This window comes from Neodiprion pinetum, chromosome 1, assembly GCF_021155775.2.
Source record: "Neodiprion pinetum isolate iyNeoPine1 chromosome 1, iyNeoPine1.2, whole genome shotgun sequence".
NCBI lineage: Eukaryota > Metazoa > Arthropoda > Insecta > Hymenoptera > Diprionidae > Neodiprion > Neodiprion pinetum.
The window spans coordinates 39161669-39185893 of NC_060232.1; the positions used below are offsets into that span (position 1 = coordinate 39161669).

The 24225-nt window shown below is 43.4% G+C and overlaps 1 protein-coding gene across 2 annotated transcripts in view; it reads right to left on the reverse strand.

Annotated features, from left to right (window-relative positions):
* Positions 1-803: 803 nt before the first annotated feature.
* Positions 804-24225, reverse strand: part of ptc (protein patched) — a 28472-nt gene continuing 5050 nt past the window's right edge. Inside the window, exons 2-11 of one of the 2 annotated variants that reach the window (XM_046636873.2) lie at positions 23389-23581; positions 16082-16271; positions 14799-14868; positions 11987-12084; positions 11549-11756; positions 5884-6291; positions 3931-5787; positions 3257-3745; positions 2750-2873; positions 804-2628 (exon numbers count right to left, since the gene is read on the reverse strand). In XM_046636873.2, coding sequence (XP_046492829.1) covers positions 2474-2628; positions 2750-2873; positions 3257-3745; positions 3931-5787; positions 5884-6291; positions 11549-11756; positions 11987-12084; positions 14799-14868; positions 16082-16271; positions 23389-23581 — 3792 coding nt within the window. In that variant the 3' untranslated portion in view covers positions 804-2473. Of the gene's footprint in view, positions 2629-2749; positions 2874-3256; positions 3746-3930; positions 5788-5883; positions 6292-11548; positions 11757-11986; positions 12085-12306; positions 12718-14798; positions 14869-16081; positions 16272-23388; positions 23582-24225 lie in introns of those variants that run through there. The other variant, XM_046636874.2, reaches the window with a different exon arrangement.

Below are 24225 nucleotides of genomic sequence, written 5' to 3' on the forward strand. Positions count from 1 at the left end.
ATATGAAAATCCAGAATTCAAGAAAGTTGAATCAGTTTCGGTCTCATCCAACATAGTTCTGCAGTTCCTGATAGATATGGATCACAGTTCGGATCCTGAAATTACCTGAAACAGGGTTTTGCAGAAACTGATATAATGTTAATTAGCGGTTGCACACCAAATTCTGAAATGAAAAGTTCTTTCAGTGAAATTTGAGAGTTTTTGAAAATACCTACAGTTTCTTCTTCATTTGGAAACAAAATTGCGGCAATAATGAACTTCTAAAACAGAGTTCCGACCTAAGAAATTGTTTAAACAACCGTTAGTTCCTTTCGTAGCGTTTAAAAGCGATAAATGGGAATGTATCGTTCATTATATCCACAAACAACGCTGTTGACAACGTTGAAGAGAGTTGAACGATGAATAAGTGGCCTAAATGAGACTATAAAAGATTTTAGGCTTGTAATTATTCCATTACTGTCAAACGGTTTGATTTGCAAGCCAGTAAAATTAGAGAACCTCACGCTGAATGTTATCAACACCTGTGCGTTTGACTGTACCTTTCAACTTATTACGCATGGAATAACGACACTCAAGACTTATACCTACAGAACTGTATTGGATGCGACTGGAACTGTTCCAACTCTTTTGAATTCTGAATTTTGATAGGCTAAGGTTACACAGATAAATGCCGATTGCATGCGAGTTCTGGATAAACTCTTTCCAGTCATCAGCAATCCTAATACGAATTGTGGTTTTTTGAACCCCGTATCCTGCTACCTTACTAGCAGTGACACGTCACCAGAAAAATTTGGAATTTCCAGTATATTAGTTTATTCAATATGTACAAAAAATGCATTACACAGTATAGAAATAATTGCTCTGGTATTCGTATAAAGAATAACTAGGTTTTGTTTTCTTTTCATAATCAATACATTATAATAATATTAAGTCATGGAGCAGGTATAGTGCTTAAGGGAGGTATGTTGACTATTATCTTTTTATATAAAACTAATAGCGCGTACCACTTAAATCTTTCCTATACAAAACATGGTTAGGTATCGTTATTAAGATCATCATACAACTGCCGTTACTGGCTACGCGTTACTTTGCTTTGAAATAAAAAATATATAACCTCATTTTCGTTTCTCACTAATCTATACCATTATCATTACTATATTTTATTATTATTATTATTATTGTTATTCAATTTTTTAATTCCCCTTTTAATTGATGTAACGATAATAACAATAGGAATAGTATTAATGATAATAATAACAACGGAAGATTTGAGTGAAACATTGATACGCGGTTGTTTGATTTTAACCTGCGATAAATATGTTACAACTTTTTACACAATTTAATAATAGAGGTATGATTGATTTAACATTATTGTAAGTTTTATTAAATTAGGCCATAGACTTTTTAATTAAAGTAAATGTTGATAATAATAATAATAATAGTAATAATAATAATACGTATAGTGTAGCATAAATAATTGAGTATTTTTACAAGTCACTGTACTTAATAACAATAATAATTATTAGATTAAGAGATTGTACACGTGCCGTCGTATATCCGTATAATATCCATGTACATTGTACAAATATTTCTCTTATCCATATGGAAAAGAAAAAACTAAAATAAATAATAAATAGGGTTTCAGTTTCACCTCACTTCGCTTAAATTCATTTTATTCTATGCATCAATGCACTTTTGTTGTTCATTACGTCGCACAACGTGAAGCTTTTTAATAAATAAAACAGAATTCAATTTTCTACCCCTTTTTTGATCCAGTTGGATAATTTACGGAGAATCAATACTCTGCAATGTCAACAACGGAATCTCAAGCTTATAATTAACAGCATAGTTAGTCCTTCTCTCTTTCTCTATCATGCACACTTTTTTCACTCAAACCGCACGCATCCACGTATCCACACGGTACGAAACGCAGAAAAGCACACACACGTTTGTTCTTCTTTTGCCACCACCAAAGTATATACGTAGTGGCGTGATATCTTCTTTTTTTTTTCTTATGTCTCTTTGTAGATTTCATTTCATGATTCTTCATTTTATAACTCGAAAAGAATCATCGAAATACTTTGAATTACCTATTAACGCATCGAGAGATCATTAAATGTACCAGATGCACCGAGGACAGCACCGAAAATTCGTACCGCCGTCTAAATTACAAACTGTCATCACTTAATTTCTTTATATCAAAACAGTACAACTATTGTGTATTTTGATGACAACTTTATACATACAATTCTGGTACGTTTAACTTGTTCTCGTATTCTTAACGGTAGTAAAAGTTGATCGTTAATCGGTAAGAAGAAGGAATAAAAAAAAACGACCTAAAAAACTGTAATGAAAATTAAGTATTAAAGAGGAACAGGGAGAAGGAAAAAGTTGAAACTAGCCTAGTCAGCCTTGTGTAGGTTTTCGTTCCGCTCTGTACTTTATCAGCAGTTGCCGATTGTCCCGGTACTTGTCAGTGTTTGTACGTGTTCGTCGGGTTCGCATTTGAGTCAGAATCTGGTTCAGAACCGGAAGATTCCCCCCCGTTAACGTTCGTGCTGCAACGCGAACTCCGCCTGCTGCTCGCGACACCGCCGTGTCTGCATTTCTCACCACGGTCCACTCCACCTAAAATTTTATAGAAAAAAAATCGTCACTTGCTATAGAATACGGGCTGAAAAGCGAGGGGATAACTCAAAAGCGGATTCAAATAAGCGAAATTAACACAAATCAGGGTTATTACACTTACTGGACAACGGCGTGTGGACTTCGACCTTTATGTTAGCTGTAGCTGTCACCTTAGTTGTGATGTGAGAAGCCGAAGGTACTGGAGACGTTCGACTAGAACCACTCGTGTCGGATCCACCACAGTTCTGTTAGTCAAATAAAAAGGAAAATTCACACGTGTTAGGCATGCGTTAAGATTCTTCGTTCCGCTGGCGTGCTTAAATGAAGGGCAAAGGCTTGAAAATTATTTCCTTGAAATAATCTTCACCGCACAACACTGCAAAATCTGTATCTCTACTTTTCACTCCTGTGCTTTCAAGGGTATTTTCTAGGAGGTATTCAAATCAGCTTATAATTTTCTAGTTAAAATAAAAAGTAGAAAGATTAAAAATAGTGTATTCCAAATTTATCAACCACTGGTTCTCTTTTTTGACTGACGCATCATTTTACGAGCTTTCGCAATTGATTTCCGATTGCAGCTAATCGGCTTTCTGCGTCACGAGGTTAAAAATTGATATTCAAACCGTACCTGATTGCCGCACGTCGAAGTCGTCTCGACTTTGAGCTCTGGCTGAACAATGATGCACGATTCCTGAGTACTGTGCCATGAATTTGGTTCCTCGGTGATTGTGGTCAGCGAAGGCTCGGCGTGCAGCCTATTGCTCTCGCTCTTGTGGGGTCGTTTAGGCGGCGCCGGGGGCTTGGTCCGCCTGACAATGGGGGATGCTGGGGGCGTGGGTGTCGATATTCTGTCAGGATGATCGTTGGGTATGACTTCCGGCGATGGACCAACCAGGGAAAGGAGTATGGGGAAGAAGAAGAGTCCGTTCACGAGCCCGATACCAATGAGGCTGACCAGTACCAGGAAAAAGTACCGCACTATGAAGTCAAACTCAGACAGTCCGAGCATCATTACCGCCAATAGCGTCGTGAGAGCACCGTGCACCACTGGAGCATACATGTGTTCCAAGGCCAGTCTGACTCGTCTGTCCCTGCTGCCGATGCTCGTAACGAAACTCTGCAAAAAGTGAAAATAAAGGTTTAACTTTGAAGCAGCGAAACTCGTTGGAACTGATTCGGGTTTCAAGAAATATGAAATTGCATTCAGCCTTTAATTCCAGTATTGAAAATGAGAAGGTCAAGTTCATGTGACCTTACGACAAACGAATCGCGTTTTGGATAAAGAAAGAAAATCATTCTTACCAGACATATGTGAACGGTGAAGTGTACGGCGATACCGACGCTCACGACGAGTAAAACAGCGGGAACGGCGCTTAGTTTTATACCGCAAAGTCCCATGATCCCAAGTAGCTGTAAAACAACCCCAGCCAACGAGGTGCCGACGAGAAGAGCGGCCCATAGATTGAGAAGAAGAACTCCAACTACGGCAACGGAAGCGCCGAGGGCAGCGAGAAGCGCTATACCGAGACATCCTCTCAGGCCCATGTACTGTTCCCAATAAAGAAATGGAATCCCGGAGGGAAAATTAGGAAGACCACGTTCCTCGAATTTTCTGCAGAGTTCGCGAACACTGCCGATGAGCTCGGTGATCTGATCGGTGTCCGTGAGTTTGTGAAGGTAAAAAGGCATCTGGGCGTAGGTGAGAGGCATGCTCTTTGGTATCTTGAGCTCGGGGTCGTTTGTGTAGAACCACTGCCTGGGTTCCGGTCTCAAGTTAGCCTGAGAAGCGCCGTAGGCAAAGGCGTCATTCGACGCCCAGGCGCTGAGGTAGTTGTAAAAAGCCCTAGGATTTATAATACCGTCAGAGTCGACGAGTCGCGTTTGATTGATGAGCGTCTTGTCGATCGGGTTGTCAACGTGGCCGGTTTGCACCATCAACTTATACGCCAGGATTGCGTCGTCGCTCGCGTTCTTGAACCACTCCTCCTGAACGACGCAACCTCGGCTGTAGTCGCGGTCGAACGCCGCCTGAAGTCCCTTTAACCAGTCCCTGAAAAGGCCGAGCCAGAACTCCGGGAGTCCACCGTCGTCGTTCTTGATGACATTCTTGACACGCATGAAGGCATCGTGGTACTCGTAGAGGAGGCGCTGATTATTCGGGTACTCAAAGTCGCGTCCGGTCACCGCGTACATGTTGTAAAATCCGAAGTGCTTCGCTTGGGCGGCGAGGAAGCCGTGCTCGTCCGAATTTTGGGGGACGAGGTCGGTCAGCTCGAGTCCATCGTTGACCCTCGTCGCCTGCCAAGCGCTGCCGGCCAGAATACCAGCGAAGAGCATCATCCCGAAGACCTTGGTCGTCGGACGGGTTACGAAAGGTGCGTAATGCCGGGCGGCGAGCTGCGAGAGGCCAAATCCGAGGCAGTCGTCCTTTGAGCAGCCGGTCAGCGAGTCGTCCTCGGTGGGCTGCTTCTCGGCGTCCCCTTTGACGTCGCCGCCGATCCACGCCTCGTTCCTGTGGCTCCTCGGGCTCAGTATTTGCGTGCAGGTCTCCCGGCGCTCGGGCGGAATCGCCCGCGTCACGGTCTGCTTCGCGGTTCCGCAACCGTTGCCCCTGCAGCCTGCACTGCCTGGGGAGTAAACCGTGGGCCTTTTCAGGGCCGGAAGACAACAGCAGAAAATGTCGGAGCGGCCGGATCGACGCCGGCGAAGATCGAGGCTCACCATCGCCGGGAAAATCAGCAGCATCGCGGCGAGGTTGAAGAGGATCAGGATCGCGGCCTGCAGAGAGAAGACCCTCAGGGCCGGTACGGGGATCATCGCCGCGGCGAAAAATGCCGAGACGTTGCTCAGCCCCGTCAGGAGTACAGACAACCCCGTACGTTTCAGCACCATTCCCGTCTGTTCTCCGCTCCGCACCTCGTTAACCGACAACTCCGCGTAGGTATGGGTCAGCAGGAACATGTCGTGAACACCAAGACCCAGCGCCAAGAAAGGCACGATCTGCGTCGTCGCCGCGTTGAATGGGATGCCCAAGAGCGCGCAGAAACCCAGACCCGCTGCGACCGCCGCGCACACCAGCATCACACCCGCGATTCCAACCCCCGATTGTGAGCGCACAGGGTCGTTCCACCTCAGGAGAGCCAATCCCGCGTAGAGGACCTGTGAAAATTTTGGAACAAGGTATAAGGATCACTCATCGTTTGGTTTCGTTGACGTCGGAGTTACTCCACGTGGAGATGGTAGAAGAGAACTCACCATTAGCGCGCACCCGATGACGATTTTCACGACCGATATCTCGCTGTACTTTCCAAGAATGTCGTTCATCGTGGTTGTGCTAAAGGCGTAGAGGTTGTAAGGCGCGCTTCCGTTTCCCTTCAGTTGTTTCTTTATTTCGTTGCTGAACGCCCGCTGCCAGGTATCGAGAACGATAGACGCCTTCTCCTGGGACCAATCGATGTGATGAACTTTGTACGTGTTCACCCAAAACTCGTAGAGTTCCCGCTCTCCCATTAGCTGAACGACGGTCTGCAGTGCTGCGGCCCGCGTAAGGTGACCAGTCTTATTGTGCTTTGCTCCCCCGACTACGAGCTCCTCTGGCCAGTGCATGTACTTCGCTGCAAATCCGTAACAGCCTCCGGTCAGCTCTGCTCCTACGTCTGGTGGCTGATGAAAAATCGATCTTTATTTTTGCGAAACGGGTTGTGAGTTATCGGTTAAATTTGGGCAGCAAAGGTGTGCGAAGCTTCTTTGGGTTAACATACTATCAGAATTCTATTCCGAAAGAGGATTAAAGGCGATAAACGTTTTCATTAGTAAACAAAGGGCGGTTCATTAAGGAATTCATGTCACATCTTATTAAGAAAACTGTTTCATGATTTATGCAGCAATCCAATTGGTCGTAAGTGTCACTCTCGCCGGTGTGCTTATATTATACCCTGGCTATATAGGTATAATGTGATGTTTTAACGGCGGAATTGAGAACCTCATAATAAACTTTCGAGGACTATATAGGTAGCTATATTACCTACCGATTCGTATATCAGGTATAGGAGGGTAATATACAGGTATAGTTGGGTCGGGTTGGGTCCGTGAAAATGACGAAACGGCGACTGCGGTGGTCGCGGAGGTAAGCCATGGAATGGGGAGAGAACCGGAGAGGGAAGAGACCTCACAGCGCGCTTTTATGGGCCCGTTATATACATATACCTACATGGTCCATTTCTCGTCGGACGGATCGGACGGGATGATAATATTAGGTACCCTCGATTCAACAAATTTTCACTAGATTCATATTTGTGGAAATGCGAATCCGCACGCGCAAATATCCGGGACCAATTCGGCGAATCCGTATAAGTTTTCGCTCTATTATCGAACGATCCATATTAATTTCTGTTCTTCCAAAAAGATCGATCTTTATCTTGAAACTCGTTTTCGACAGCGCACGGTGTGCATTTCTTTAAATACTTTCTGCTTATAAGTTTCCAGAAATTGCGTTACCTCGTAAGCACAAGATAATGAATATTACCTTTATTCTAACTTTTGTCAACACTCGTAAAAACAAAAAGAGCAGAAACTGATTCTACTTCTAAACTCAAATACGTTAATGCAATTTCTAGGCAGGATAAGTTACCATCTTGTCACTATTTCACGTAAATTACGGAGTGCCGATTTCATCCGTAAATTGCGGATAGTGTTTTGTCCGCTTGAGAAAATACGAGACGATGATATTATTAATCCTTCCCTTAGAAACCAATCTACCCAAGTTTGCATCGGTATAGTGTCCGTATGAAAATAAATAATACAAATTTATTGACTTTGCAACGTTAACGTAGCGATATATTCTTGTAGAGAAAAAAAAAAAAAACAGCAAACTTGCTACAATCTACTGATATTCCGCAAATTCCAAATTTTCGAAACAAGGATTTCAAGAAAGATAAAAATAAAAAATCACGTTCCATCACGTTTCCAACTTTGCAACTTTACCTGAAATATCTCGTTATTTTTCGAGCCACCCTTTATCTGTTCGAACATTGTTATACACAGATCGCGTATGTATACCTAACACATACCAAAGCTATGCCTTCATTCTATACATGAACTTATAAACGCACATTCTTAGAACTGTATGGGTAAAATGTACCTACCCCATGCGCACGTAATAAAGTACCGCGAGGCTACTTTTGACCTTGCATACTCCCTCCGTCGAGATCGGAGCCAGCATATTACAACCTCCGTCTCGTCGCGAGAAACAAGACGCATGCCGCAAGACGCAAGCCGCAAAACGCAAGACGCGAGATCACCGCGTTGCGTTGCGGCGTCTCCCGGTCGGAACGGAAGAGATGCCCGAGTGAGCGCCCGCACACGCACACTTACACGCGACACCCGCATGCCGAGGTTGGGGCCGGGGCCACCCACGATTATCCCACCGTGATTATCGTACGCGGTGGGCCTCCGTCATCCCCCCCCCCCCCCTCCTCACCCCATATCCCTCCCCTCCCCTCCCCTCACCCTCAACGGCCCGTCGCAATCTCTTTTTCTTTTCCTCACAGTCTCTCCGCATAACGTAGGTGTATGTACGTAGGTATATATATATATGTGTGTGTGTGTATGCAACGCGTAGAGATACATGCGTAATCGTATTGCCGCGCAACGGCAACGGCACACATGATTATAAACATTGTACGCAAGTTATGTACGGACACGACGGATGTATCGGGTACACGTATGTAAACGAATTAAAGCTTTACCAAACACTGCGCGTATACGTACAATATTATATGTGTGTATATCGTGTGTACATTGGCATAGGCATGCATTCGTCCGTTAACCTCGAATACCAGTTGTGTTATAACACCTATGCTTTGCTGTGTATATACTCGCGAAAAATGTGTTGAAGTGAAAAACAAACGAAATGGATAAAAAGAGGAGAGAGAATTTAAAAAGAGAAAAACAAAATGGGAAATAATAAGAAAAACACCGTCGTGGATTATATACGCAAATAAACCGCGACTCGTGCACGTTTACGTGTTCGTAGCGCGATCGCTTCTATGTCGAAATTATATCTGTATTATATGTGGATGTGTGTGTGCGCGCGGGCTTTTCTTGCACGACCTTCGCGGGTGAGAGGACGGGTACCAATAACCGCAGTGTGCGCGAAACGCCGATGCGATTATACGTGTACAAATGTCCCGGTATCTATGTATAGGTTGAACTTGGCTCTCGCGATTTTTATAACTGTTTAGATGAAATTTTTACATCTTTATTTTTGGCCGCGTTTTTTGAACAATCTTAAAATCGAATGGGTATCGCATGAAATTGGAAAAAAAAAAAAAAAAAAATTTAATTGAACCCCAAAGATGATACAACGAGCAGCAGCTATCTTTGCGTAACGTAAGTACAAGAATGGGCCTGCAGTGTGTTGGTCGGTTTTAAAGAACCGCTGCTGCACTGCTGAACTGTTAAGGAATGCCGCGTCACGTTTTCTGACCGCCTCGCTGGGCCCCGTCTGCAGACTAGGTATACTTTCACCCTTCTCTCTTTCTCTCTGTATTCTCTTTTCATCTCCGGGCTCCTTGCATGTCGCTTCGCTGCTAAGACGAGAGGATTAACACTTCACGTGGAAGAAAAACATGCCAAATGAATTGGGTATTAACCCAAACCCTGACAGTTCCGCGGTCCCCGTATGCTTCGAGGTGTACAGGCTGATTCAAATTTGATAGAAACTTGTATTTTTTTTTTTTTTTAGTCCAGGGTAGGAAAATTCTTCGTCCATACATTTATTCAAACTCTCAGCAAATAAAAAATTAACTGCTTTCCGTGTTACCGTACACGACCTGCGACTAAATCTAATCTCGCATAAAATTTAGACCGTTTACTTAAGAATCTTCGATTCGATCGGAACATTTTTTCAACACTTGACGCTTCTCTTTCAACCCTTCAAGTAACCGATTTGAGATTGTAAAAAAATGACCCATCGTTAAATTTTGAAACGCGTACCTTGGCCAATTTTGTAAATATTCTTCAAATACCCGTCATCTCCGTTTTCTAATGTAAAAATTTTGGGAACCGTCATTTAAAACAAATTTTAGTCTCGGTATAAAAAACTTTGCATAGCGTTAGTAAACGCAAACCGCAAACATTAAAAAAAAAAAAAATCCTATCAAAACTGTACGGCCCGAAAACAAAGAAACGGTCTAAAACATCTTTGGAAAAAGGTTGTAGAATTTGTTGTTCGAATTGAAAAGGAAGGTGTTAAAAAGTCACACTTACATACGTATGCATGTACAATTCCTTGCGCAGGAAAGTATTATATTGCGTACGTATATAATTAATTCCCAAGAAATGATTTATATTCTAAAATTCACCCGGCACACCTGAGAATCGCCATCACGTAATACACATAAAAGAAATAAATACATAACCAATAGATCAGAGGCGGAGGTGCATGTACGACAAAAGCGCAACAATGAACGACGCCCGGTGCGGGACCACCGGAGCAGATTGCCGAGGCATTCACGGGCTGCATGCGGAATATCGACGGCATTTACCGTCCGTCGAAGAGACGGTCGCCGATGGGCCCTGGTGTTGGTGGCCGGGCCCAGGTATCATTGTAGCAACAATAGGCGGTAAGTGGTATGACGCGCGTCTGTCGGCGTAATGTTATTTTATCGTTCTCCCCGGTGCATGCTCGGCTCCTCACACGCAACCTCGCATACGCATTGCCTGATCACCGCTGACGGACCGAAGGAAATATCAACCGAAAATCCCGCCGCCGTATGCGCATGCGGTATGTATAATGCATAAACGTCGTTGTTGCTTCACGTTACGGAGTCGGCTAATGAATGAATCTTCTTTTATCTTGTATGATTGTTTTGTACTTCTTTTTCTTTTTTTCTTTCTTCTTTACAACAAACGTAGTCGCATCATCGAAGAACCGATCGGACTCGAAAGTACCGAAGGTGAAGAAGGATTGCGAACGCGATAGAACATTGAATTGTCATTTCTCGCTGGGATATCTTGTTTTTTTTTTTTTTCTCAAACTAGAAGAGAAATTTCGTATGCAAAGAATAAGCGATTTGAATTGTTAGCGGGAATTTACAGATATTAAGTATTATTGTACGTGCCCTTTTTTAATGTCAATGGTCTGTGACGTTGTATAATTAATAATTAAATTCGTTGTTGCATAATTATTTTCTATTTTATTGACAAACGATTAATGAATCTTAGGCAAACAATTGTCAGATACTTGAGATTCGCGCAAACATCTTCATACTAGTTTATTTCACACAATTCGAATATTAGATCCTATGGAAACTATAAAGCTATATAAAATGGTAAGAAATCTTTCTTCCGAATGATCATATAAAGACGTGTCGACAGATTTACGGAGTTTAAATTTTCTCCCAACACAAAATGAGCGGGTTTTTTTTCTATGGGTGAAAAATCGCGTCATATGAGCACAGGCGTATAAAATGAATTGAGTTAAATTCTTAAGATGACGCCAACGACTGATTATCTTCGACGTATAAATTGTACACACGTACCCACGTCATTCGACAGATGAACAACGTGCAGAGTATGGCCGTAGTGTTTAAGTATCATCGATTGATTTCCTCCTCTTCGGGACAGCAGCTCCGACAAGTTTGGTTATCGGTTAGGAATATAAAGCGGGTCGTTTAAAATTCTACAGACGTCGTCAGATACGTATTTCGGGTCGGTATAAATGTAAGTTAAGTATTCCCCGGCGGTTATCTTCCGCGCTTAGCTCTTCGTCGGAATAATTGATCAGAACTGTAAATTAATCAGTCCGACGAGAGAGGGAGAATCGTCGCTTCGCAACTATAAACTGATAAGGCTGTTAAATACATTTACATCTCAACGGTGATCGGGACCTTTTTATAAATATCAGGGTTAAACCTACCTGTTGTGACTTTTTGTTCGGGGCAGTTTCGGGACAGTCCTTGTCCGTGGGGTCGAGACACGGTTTGCTCTGGTACCCGTTCGTTATCCCTGACCGTTTCATGTAGTCCTCGAGAGTCTTGAAGGAGAATACGAACGGAAGTTTTTTCATCTGTTCCAGCATCTCGGTGGGGTTTAAATTCGTCCATTGAACCCCGGTTTTACTGTGCCTGTTCAAATGCCAAGTTACGTGTGAGTTCGATCCTTGCAATTCACTTGTTAGAATTTCTCAAGAAGGAATCACATTTAATTTCACTCCATATACAGTATAATTTATTCGTTTAATTCAAACGTCTTTGTTCGGATCATTCGTTCACTCGCAACGTTCTTTTTCACAACTCAAATTCAAGTTTAAATTTAATTCTCAACGTACGAAGAAAAAAAAAAAAAAAATACTTACGGTATGTGAACTGGATACTCGGGACCAAGGAGTTTGCTACCTTCCCAAAAACAGTCCAAGGGCGTGATTATCGCGCACGGTATGATGTTCTCGAATATCTGAAAAATTCAAGAAGCCGGTTGAATTGTTGGGTCCGGTTACAGAAATTGCGAAAAATATTTCCTCTGTCTCTCTCTCTCTTTAAATCCCAAGGCGACCTCGCCTCCTCTCTTGCGCAGGGTCCGTTTATAGTTGAGGAGGCAGAAACTAACACGCGGTTAGGTATAATATACTTGTATAGAGGATCGCGGAGAAACGAGCTTTCTTAGAATAGGACGAACCTTGCGCCCTACTTCGCCTCGCCTTCTGTCCTTATATTCCCCTCTCCCTTCCTTCCTCATCTACCTTTAGTCCTTCGGCAACAAAATCACTCCGTATAGTTTTCTCCTCTCTTGTCCTCTCTTTCTACACCTCATCCCGCCCTTTTCCTTTCCCCTTCCCCCAACTTGCGCAGGAAAGATTATGGCAGATTAAGTTTCCTACTTCTCGGAAGAATTTTAAACAGCGGTAGAGATTCGAAGAGGTCTGCACTCTCCCTTCTTCACTTCTTTCCCTTCCACCTCAGCCCTGACCTCTTCCAGAACAGTGCGGAATAATTAAGGTGATAAATTGTGCTATCCGGATGTCAAATGAATGTCAGGCTTGTACACGGTTTTTCTTCATTGTTATTTACTTTAGAATTGAGAGAGATGAGAAAGACCTAGGTTGGCAGGCCAGACTAAACACAGAAATAGAAAAACAATCTTCGTAGAAAAAAAGGAATGGAAATTATTTACCTAAAAATGGCAAGAATATTTAGATATGAATGTATACAAAAACATGTCTTGCTTTTACAGAGAGTCGAAAAACGAAAGAAGCAAGGAAATCTAAATGGATAGAAAAAGGATGAAATGAATCCAACCTCACAATTGGTAAATGGAAAAAGTCCCTTGAAACTGACCGAATCGCTCCGCTCGTTGAACAAATCGAAGGCGTGTAACGTATTAACTGCATACTTCAGAGCACAAGTAGGTATTTGCTTTCCGATGTCCGACAGCAGTATCAAGTATAAAATGATTACCGGTAGGGGTAGAAGATAATTGGATGGGTAGGTTTGAAGATGGTGGGCGCGTGCGCGCACGCAACCGGATTTTACAGTAGCCTGCGAGATATGCAGATTGTGGTCGCGGGGCAACGTCATATTTCCTGCAGATACCGGTTGCCGTACGAAGCTGCGCGTCGTCGTCGTCAAGGATACTTTGCTCGTACCCATTAATAACGCACAATACAATACGAGTCCATTGGATAACGAACGGCTCGATTCTTTCTCGTTCCATATTACTTTACCCGGATTTTCCCGATCAGTGGTCCACCGCTTGTAATTTGAGCACGAGAAATCGGTGGTTTAAGATCTTCTATAATTCCACTCAACGACCAAAACATCCATACACGTTATGCCGTCGAAGTGGGAGTGATCGTAGTCGATCAGAACTGCTGGAGTAGCGGTTGCGGGTTGGACGAATAAGTTGTATTCGACGTAAATAGATGGTTGACGAAGACCTGCACGGACGTACCGTAACATCCTCGAGTATTCTCTCAGAGTGTGTATACCTGCTGCGGCACATTGCACCGACATACGCAACCATAATCTACTCTATACTCGTATAATATTATACAAGCACGGGACGTAATCGGTCGGCATCGGCATCGGCATCAGCAGCTCAACGGGCTGCGATACTACCCGAAGGGCATTTATTGCGCTCGCATTTGCGTACGTAACGACGAGGGTCCGCGCCGACGACCCGAAGAAGACCACACGCCGCGACGACCCGGTGTAAGAGGACATTGGTTGAAGAGGTGATGGGTGGCGGTAGGGAGCGAGGGGGATGGGGATGGAGATGGGCACAGGAAGAGAACCCGCGGCCGGTGCCTGCGCCAAAGACGAGGAGGAAGACGAGGAAGACGGAGCCAGGCGCACCCCGTCATTATGCGAGGCTAATTGCCTCGCCGCTTATTTAGTAGTGGCTGGCTGCTCGTTCGTTCCTTCGTCCGCTGGTCGTCTTGCCGCCGTCAGACTCTCTCTGCCCCCTTTCTCTTCCATGCCCTTCTCTTCCCGTCTCTTCATCGCCGTGCCGCGAACCACTTGATGGGCTTACACAGACCCCACCATAATGCGTATTATACCCTATATGTCTTGTACCTTCGGGCTACGATATACCGATCGTAAATCGTCTGTCCCAGACGTATTTACAGTCTATATAGATATCCCGCTTGTGTCTACATACGTACGATATGTCGTACATTTTTATGAACGCTTCAGTGTGTTTGGGTTAGAACGTGCAGATTAAACCGTTGAGCGTGTACTTCGAGCGGGTTTGGTTATTGATTCACTTTGGCAAGGTTTTTGTGTTCAATGAATCTCGTAATGTGCGTACGTATCATGAGACGTTATGTTTTGACAATGTGACATTGAATTGCGCAAAATTTCTTCTTATACCTAACTTACTCTCGACTTTTGTAGGCAGGCTTTTGACTATTTTCTGGAAATTTTTCTTTTTTTTTTTACGCTCCTCCGATCAAAAAATCATCTTGATTGATGTGAAACGTTTTGCAATCGTGTTTTGCAATTTGTTCAAACATTTTTTAAATCCTTTGGGAAATCATTGAAATCCCTGTAGAGTATCCGTCAAATAATAAAAATATTGTTTTTTTTTACGTCTATTCGTTGCTGAGAATTTCATAATTTTACGCACATCGACGTAGTACGATTATAAGCGTAGATAAAATTACATACCTGGTCGACATAGTGCATGTCGTAATTGGGCACGCTCGGCGCGTAGCACATGTCTTTCAGGCGCCAGGACCTAGAAACAAAGAATATAACGTGAGGCTAGACTACACGCATCTAAATCTCATGCGTTATTACATGTTATAAATTGCGTGCGATCTGTTTTTCTTTTTTAGTCTGGTAGCCGGTTTTTGGTTGGAAATTATCAAATTTCTGAACCAATTAGTATCCCTCGAAAAGTAATTTTTGGTAATAGGTCGATTAGAAGTGTCGTTTATCTTTTTTTCTTCTCGCTTTCATCGTACAGAAAATTATTTCAAGCTCATTACATATGGATAGCAAAAATAATCTCGACAATATTCCGTAATTGCGCATCCGTACAAACAAAATTCTTAATTCTCTCTAACTTGGAGATAGAAAGAAAAAAAAAAAAAATTATAATATCGTAGCGTTTAGAAACACGCAAACTAATTTCAACAGTGTATTTTTCTACATATATCATTTTAATTGTATGTCTTTCGCATATAATGATCTATGATAGTTATGATTGTTTTTTTTTTTTCTCTTCAAATTTGTCCAGTTTATTGTCTTTACATGAAAGAAGTTTCATGCTTTAGACAAATCCCGTATGAACTCTGGGGTTGAGCAATGCGAGCGCACAGCGTAGCAACGCCGTTAATTCTTATGGTGGAGTTGTTGCTAATTAAGTATGCATACAGGTGTGGATGGCACAAACGAAGATATGATCTTTCTGGCAACTTATACGCACACACCAGTGCATTATGAAAGTTATGTAACGTTTACCGGTGTGTAGGTATACCTTCTATGCAATATACGCGACACATATTCGAAGGGGGTGAAGATGTTGTATATTCGGGATTCATCCGCATCCACGGGCATAGTGTACAACTTTTAAAAATGCATCTCAGTACTCCATCGCTCGACGCTCGAGAATGCTCGTTGGATTGTTGGCCAACCAGGATGGGGATTTTTTTTATTGCTTTTATTTAGTTTCACTTTATACTCTTCAATTTCTTTCTTATCTCTCTGTATGTCGAGCGAAAAGAAAGAAGAAGAATCGAAAATTTATCCGTATGATACGCTAAATTACAAAAATAAAAAAAATTGAACAGAAAACAGGAGAAAAGATGTTATAATAATATTAATAATATTAATAATTGCATCACGTAAAACGTATGGTGTACATTTTGAAAAAAATTAAGTCTTGACACTAACGAAACGGAAATAACTATAGGACGGTACAAGAAAGGGGAAAAAAGGAAACTTACGTATCGAACAACTGGACGGTGACTTGAGTCGCGGCTCTGAGGGCGGTCAAATGTTCCTTCAGAGCACTCGAATGTAGGATATTTGCTCCCGCGTGCTTCGGGGTCTGGATCACAAGCTGATGCGTCGAGGCTGCAGCCTCGCCGAGAGCCTCGCTCGCGTATTGGACCTCTTTCTCCAGCCTTCCACCCTCTGCAAAGTAAAAGCGAGCCAAAAAGTTTTATTGCAAATTGTCTGCAGAGGATAACTGAGACTGGGTAAATCACCATTTTTATAATACTCCGGGGGTTTTCCCTTCGTTAAAAATAATAGGATATTTGTAAAAATTTTATACGTATCATATAGTCGTAGGTAGAAGAAACACATTGTTGACTCTTCTGCTGTTTCGTCTTTTCATGTGCATTAACATCAAAAACAACTTTTACGTATCGACTGCAAATGAGGTTAAAACTCGTAACGATTTTTTTTTTTTTTTTTGTTGGTCTTCGAATTTAGTGTCCTAAGTCTTCAATTTTACTGATAAATCGATATTATTTGATTCGAATATCCGGTTCAACATCAAAATTTCAGGTTTGTTCCAGCGATAATTATACGAAATTAACCGCTTTTATAATTCCAAAAATAATAATTGAACCCACATTGAATGGGTGTACCAGCAAAAATGACCTTTTCTGCCGTGAGGCATCGGGCTTAAGTGGTACGGAATATACCCTTTATTTTCTTCAAATCATCAGTAATAACCGTACGGTATATGTTTGAACCTATATTGTACGCGATATGTCGTAAAGGGACGTTTGTCTGGCTTTTGGTTCTTGTGGTTGTTGGGCCCCTAGGGCCCCTGGGCCACCCAGAGGGTACCGGAGCCGCCGTTCTTTGGGTCGTTCCCAGCTTTCCCCGATTCCTAGTTGTACTGTAAGTACGACGGACATGTTGCGGGTGGCGAGTGCGAATGGACCAATTTTTACGAAATTTGTTCCACTGGTCGATCTTCATTCAACTTTTCATTACAACTGATTGTATACATTTTGAGGAACAAGATCAAAGTTGAGATTGGATCCCTGAATTTTTTTGCAAAGTATAAAAATCTCAACATTGTCGAAATTTCCCATCATTTCGAAAACAACGGGAATAACAGCGATTACTTGTAAATAATAAAATTATCGTAGTCACTGTAAGTCAATCGATAACTTTTCCCGTTCACTTCTTCGTAGCATCTTACTTTTTTTCTTTCTTCATTAAATTCCAAATAACATTTCCACGATTTTTTCATCAACTATCTTTTCGTTCTCTTTTCCGAATTGTTTATCGTTGACGGTATAACACCAGCAAAAAAAGTAACAACAATATTAACAATCGTTGTTGTTTCTCGAAAAATTTCCACCCACCCCAATTACCATTTACGATTTCTTCATCCCTTGCCGCAATGCCGTGGTCCTTGTCGATTTTTCATCGTTCTAAGATTGCCGCAGACCGGCAACTGCTGCAGCTTGTGCATGCATGCCGCTAATAGGTAGGTGAAGGAACGTGGCTGCGGCGCTCTGCGCGTAGACGGGCAGCGGAAGAGACGGCAGCGAGATGAAGGGGAAGGGTGGCGGAGGGGGGTGGGGGGAGGTTAAGGGAGGGGGTGTCTAGATGAATGGAGGTGGATGGCGGGGCGGGGGGAGGGGGCGTCGCGCGGGAGGTCGCGGCCACGCCGCGCGCCATTGACCGCTTGGCGGTCCAGCACGAAGCGCGTCGCCAGGATCAATTCCGAACCGTTTTCCGCGTTTAACCCTCAGACCCCCTATGGTCCCGATTTTATCGCTTTTCACGTACTTTAATTTCCGTTTCTGAATTTTTTACGACGAAGGTGTGTAAAGTTGTTCGCCATTTAGATTCTTGGCGATGAACCCGTACGCCGATGATGAATTTGCCAATTTTTGAGTAACGGAAGATCGTAAATTATTTTTCTTGCTTTTCTTGTTTGCGCAAAAATTTGTGAAATTAATTTTTTCAACCGCACGCTAATTCTCGAAAGCTTGAATTTGACGATTGCGCCTGCGCGGATACGTATTTTTTTTTTTTTTTTTATGCGATATTTCGACAAGGTGCAATTTTAAAAACTGTCGATGCTTCGCGTGAGCTTCATATTTCTTTTTGTACACTTTATTGCAGAGACGTACAGGAAATATCGTATACTTAATCAAATTATCAATTACAGAACTCCTTTAATACGAAGAGTACTGTGAACGTAAATATAAACAGTAAATAAATGAATATAAGATGGCAATCAATCGAAAGAAACTCTAGAAATATCATGTAACTAATACTAGTCCTTGACAGAGTATTATGTACAGTATCAAGTAGAATGTGCTAGACAAAACATTACATATAAAGAGATTCGCAAAGTTTATCGAACATAAATACATGCGCTGTCCTTAAACGCATCGACGGTAAAAAAAATAAATTCGCAATTAACGATCTGTAATAAAATGTGATCCAAAACATGCAAATTCCACATTGTGATTTCTTCCGCGTCACGATCGCCAAGAACACGTGTGTCCAAAGTATATCTTGCGGACCGATGCCCGCGGGACGGTTAGTAGCAGAGAGAAGTAAAATCGAAGCCGTCTTGCTGTTATTCGGACTACCGGTCGTCGATCGGGAGAAACGGTCGACGTAGTACGACGTTTACGTTACACGCAAAGTTGCGGAGTGCACGCGTCGCCGCTATCGAACGTCGTACGCAAAACACCATCTAGTAAGGAATGGGATAAGCCGCGGTTTCCGCAGCGTCCAACGAATGCGCGCAAGCACGGATCATCCGCAATGGTGGTTCGTACGGACTTGGCTGAAACGACGATGACGATGACGGGGGCCGAGGACGGAGATGCGGTACCTACAACCACAACGCGGCGTCGCGTCGAGCGAGACGAAAAGAGAGATGGAAAGGAAGAGAGAGAGTGAGAGAGCGACGGCGGGGCGACGGTCCGGCGGGCAGGGGAGAGGCAGACCCCCGACGCTGGCCGCGGGCCACCCACGGAGACCATTCACCGGAACCGAGCCCCGTCCAGTTCAGTGGTTTTCATTTCGAAGCTTTCCGTACCCCGTCGGAATGTCGGCAGGGAGGTAGAAGGAAGAAAGAAAAAGAAGAAGAAGAAGGAGGTACGAGGCCTACTCCTCGGTTCCTCGAAAAGTGAGAAACCAAGACACCGGGCTTCGGGGATCCTCGGTTTTTAATCCAAGACTCCGATTCATAGGTGTTAAAACGTCCGCGCAGCACCGAGGATCTAGTTGTTGATCATACCGCGTCGGTAAGGTCGACTAGGAAAGAAGTACCGGGCCTCACCTACGCGTCTCGATTACCAAGGGTACCTCGGATCTCACTTTTGCCAATCGTTGATCGAGCGGTGTTCGCGTAAGATGCGCAAAAAAAAGATTCGAGCCTGGATACTTGCTTCCTCGGGCTCCCGGGGTGCTCTTTCGAGGGGATGAGATCCTCTGTTGGAACAGCCGCGTTCGTTGGTCCCGTGGTCCGTCTGTCTGTCCGCTCGCTCATCGGCGCAACAACAACAACAGCAACAATAACAACAACAACGGATTCCCTCCCGGTGGGTCCTCGGACGCTCTCCGTCTTCGTCTCCGGTCTCTCCGTCTGGGCCCGAGGCTCTCTTTCATCCTCGTCGGAACCTCTCGCTCAAATGCGCTCAAAGGCATGGGGGCCTAATGAAGATGTAAGCAGTCGACCCGCATGCGCCGTCGTGCCTTCTTCCTTCGTCCTCCGTGGCCCCGGTCCTCGGGACCGAGCGACGCTCATATTTGACCAAAGTCAATGTAGCGGGTGTCTGATTACTCCTCATTTCCACTTTCCTGACTCGTTCGGAGTGCGAAAGCCTCGTCACGCGAGACGGATATTCAAGTCAGATTTCAACACTCTACGCTAGAGAAGTGGGAAATATGGAATATATTCACTCTTGAAGGGGTTTCAAATCTTCTAAGCCCCATTGGGGTATTCGTGGAATGTGAACCCATCCGTTGAATTTTCTCCTTTCATTCCAACGTCAGGCGAAAGTTGCGAACTAATCGAAGAAAATTATAAATCTAAGATTTCCTAGTCTTTTTATCATTTGTTTAAATTGTTACTACTCTTTTGAAAATTAACGTCCAAAGGTCTGTAATAATCTTCTTTTCCAACTTCCATTTCTCATCACAGCGAGGTTTGTAATCATTGTTTAGTGTATCTAATTAAGCCAAAATGAGTATACATACTGTATTACACTACACATTTAGAATATCATTGTTTGATAACAATGACGATAGTAATTAAATATTATTACAATTATCATCGAGAGCATGTTTTGGGTCACCAATTCAATCGATAATCGAGCGGGTCGTGAGGTTAAATAAAATTGCGAACCTTGAATGTGTATAATCTACCAAGATCACTTTTACTTTCGCGTAATTCGCGTTCGCGTTGCTCGCGCTTTGATCAGTAGCTCTCACTTTCGCGACGAAATTCGCAGCCGCGACGATCACGGCTGAACCGGTGATCCTCAATAAACCGTTACTTGTCGTATTACGAAGACAACGAAATGCGGAATGATTATGCTTCCGCAAGGTTGCGGATCTATGACACGCTTATCCGTGTACAAAGTATTTATATACATCTATGTGCATGGATTTATAAATAGAGGAATTCAAGGTGCCATGCGGTTGAATTCCACTGTTTGAATATTCCAGTGTGATTTTGGTGAAGCGAAGAGCATTGGTGCTCGATGTGAAAATGTAAGTATATAATACATTTCTCTTTTGACCTTCATGAATCCTAAATTTTTGAAAAAATAACCAATTGGATGATTTATTTTTACTTCGCTCATTGTGGATGGACGTACTTTTTGATGAAAATCACATATTCTGACACAAAATGACCTACCGATTTTTTTCTTTCTATTATTATTATAGCCGTGATACCGTAAATTCCTCAATATAAGTGATTATTCTAGCAATATGTACCCGAACTCCGACACTCCAAGGAACTTGACACGCTGGAATGAGTGATACTTGTCCCTTACTAAGTTCAGACTGCAGCGGGACTATAATACAATATCTGTAGGTGTGCGTGCGCATTCGTTGCAGGGCCTCCATGCCTACATTCCGACATATTTTACAGCTGTGAAGCGGGCTAAACCGGATGAATCATCTCCGAAGGTGTCTCAGAGCTTTCTTCGAGATGATCCTGTATCATATTATCTTATACCGCGTCTCAAATCCGTACCTACGCTCAAACTAACCATACAATTCAATGCTCTGGTATGCGTATCCTCTTACACCACGGCAGACGATGATACGATCGGAACAGATACAGGATTTTCATGTTTCATCACAAGTCCCACTGACCCCGTAAGGTTCGTCATCGTGTCGTTTTTGAAGGACCAACCCCATTCTGCATATCGTGGCTTTTGTCATCTTGCCAACTTTGTTCGAAAGTTGGCCAATTCTTGGGAGCTCGAGTAACTCCAGTAACTTCAGTGCGGTTCGTTCACACTTTTCGAAGAACTCGGAGCCTTGACTCGCATATGCGGATGCAGCACTCTACTCCGGGAGAGATATCATCCATCCGTGCAGCGCCGTGTCGTGTCGTTGACATCTCAATGTTTTCGAAACCGGACTGCATCCAGTCAACGTCGTTCACCCCGCAGTCAGTGCGTTTCCTTGGGCCCCGCTTCGATTTCGTTTTAGAAAGAACAAAATAAATTAGTGCAAGGCCTGACCTGACCAACTTGGCGAAATTTTCGGTCGACGTTATTCGGAGGATATCGCGCATGCGAGAACACCCTTCAGACCTTCTTAAACAGTTTCCGGTTATGGCATACCGGCTACTACCAGTTCGTTGCTGCATCTTGCTATATAAGTTTTCTTGGAATCCTTGGAGTTCACTCCTTCTCTACACTGGAGGTATAAATTACAATAAGTAGACCCGTAGACTATCGGGGAGAAGGTACTGTAACCCATAACTGGATGCCCGCACCTATCGTTCAATCTTTGCCTCACGGATATCCGGTATGAGAGGCTATATAGGCGAAGCGATCCAAGCTGCGTGCAGCACGTATTGCATCTGGACCTTGTCTGCAACTGTCGGCGACGCGACAGGCTACCAATTTCGACATCAAAAGAGAATCGAGGTTCACTTTATCCTGGTTTATTTATTACCGATTCAACATTCGTTGGACCAAAGTTAGTTTGGACTTGTAGGTAAGGTTATCGGTATCCGATGCTTCAACGGCGTTTCAAGAATGTCAAACGATCAGAGAGAATTTTGTGAAATCGCGGATTGGTTCCACAGCTGCGTATACATTCGTGGACAAACCTACGGATATCTAAAAAGCTTCGTGCCGGTTTTGAAGGCTGGATAAGCGGTTGAGGTGATGGGAGGGTAACAACCTCTTGCCTGCACCTTAAACGCAAAATAATTTCCCGTTATTTGTGGACAAATTACACAACGCCGAAGTAGTTGTGCAGTGTTGTAGGTACCCTGGAACTTGTGCCTCTTATAACCACCCGCCAACAATACGCGGCGAAAATCATGCCAGAGAAGAATGGTGGTGCCCGGGTAAATATAGGGGGCCCACCCAACACGCGGCTAATGTACTGTAGCTACGAGTAAGAAACGAAGTCGCGAGAGCGATATCGTTTTGCTCGAGTTGCTCCGCGGTCGGTCGGTTGGTCGGTTGGACCGACGGACGGACCGACTTCGTAAAGCCGGACAGGAATAGGAACGGCGCGAGACGTGCGCGGAAGATGAAGAAGAAGAACTTGCCCGAGACGGTCATCCGCTGACTGACTGACAGCCGCCATTAGAACCTCTTACGATCGCTCTCGAAACACGCAACTCGCCGACGTTTCTCGATATTACACACTACTTTATAATATCATCATCCGGTGGCAAAATTACTGCAGGGGTACACGAAGAGATGATTTTTCTCTATAAATTTCGTATACCCACACATCTGTATATATATATATATATATATATATATATATACACATGATAATAGCCAAGGGATTCTTCGGAAATTGGGCCAATCTTTTACATCGGGTGTTTTTCCATCATTATTTATAAACTGGTATCTATTCACGATCTGCGTCAGGAAAAAAACCTTCGTCAATGTCTGTTCATCGCTTGGTCAAGATTTTTCAAACCGTTCCATACGATCACTAGTATGTTGTTTGGACTGTTTGATGAAAGTTCGTGTTTCCTTTTTTATAACACTCGCGATTGGTATCGAAAACCGTGAATACAACAATGATAACATCTGTGCCATGCACTTACCCTGTACCCATAGTTGGTCTACCCGGCTGTGAACTTGGACCGACTTTAGCGCAACGCAGAAGGTCGCTAGAGCCAGTATCGCGACAAAAAGCACCTTCCCTGCGTGCCTCTGCAGGAAGTATCCCAGCTGGCTCAGCTGATCCTGAAGGAGCGCTCGAATCCACACGGCCGACCTTTGACCCTCCGCCTTCCCCTAAAAAGTAACCATAAAAAAAGAATACAAGGTTAAATTTTATTGGAGATATAAATTTGAAAAACTGGTGATTTCGAAAAATTAACGACGGAGCCAGGAATCGAACCTGGTATCTAGAGATGCTCGACCTGAGCCTTACTCCACTAGACCTAGACTAGACTAGTTAGATTTTATTCTCTGTTTAGGTAGTTTCGTTTGTTTATATTGTAAATTTACATGCAAACCAAAATTGACAAGTTCCGTGTTTAAGATTAGAAACAATTGGCAACATTTTTCTACCGATGTCAAGAAACGAACAGAGAATAATACAACAACAGAAAATCTGTGACAGAAAACAAAGCTACAGGTATGTGAGAGACGGAAGGAACCAGATGTGAATTTGAGAAATGAGTAGGTATGCAACGTTATACGAATAGAGTTCTGAGAATTTTTCAGAACATGCAAGTCAAATTTCAGGATATTTATCGAGGATCGTCGGCTATGCGATGAATAATTTACGATAGACCCGGACTCGTCGCCTGAGGAGGGGATAAAATGATATTAAGGCAAAACGGAGGGCGGCAACATATTTTCGAGAAACGACGTATGTACCTACACTTTGACACACACACACACACACACATGGACACGGGGCACACAGAAAA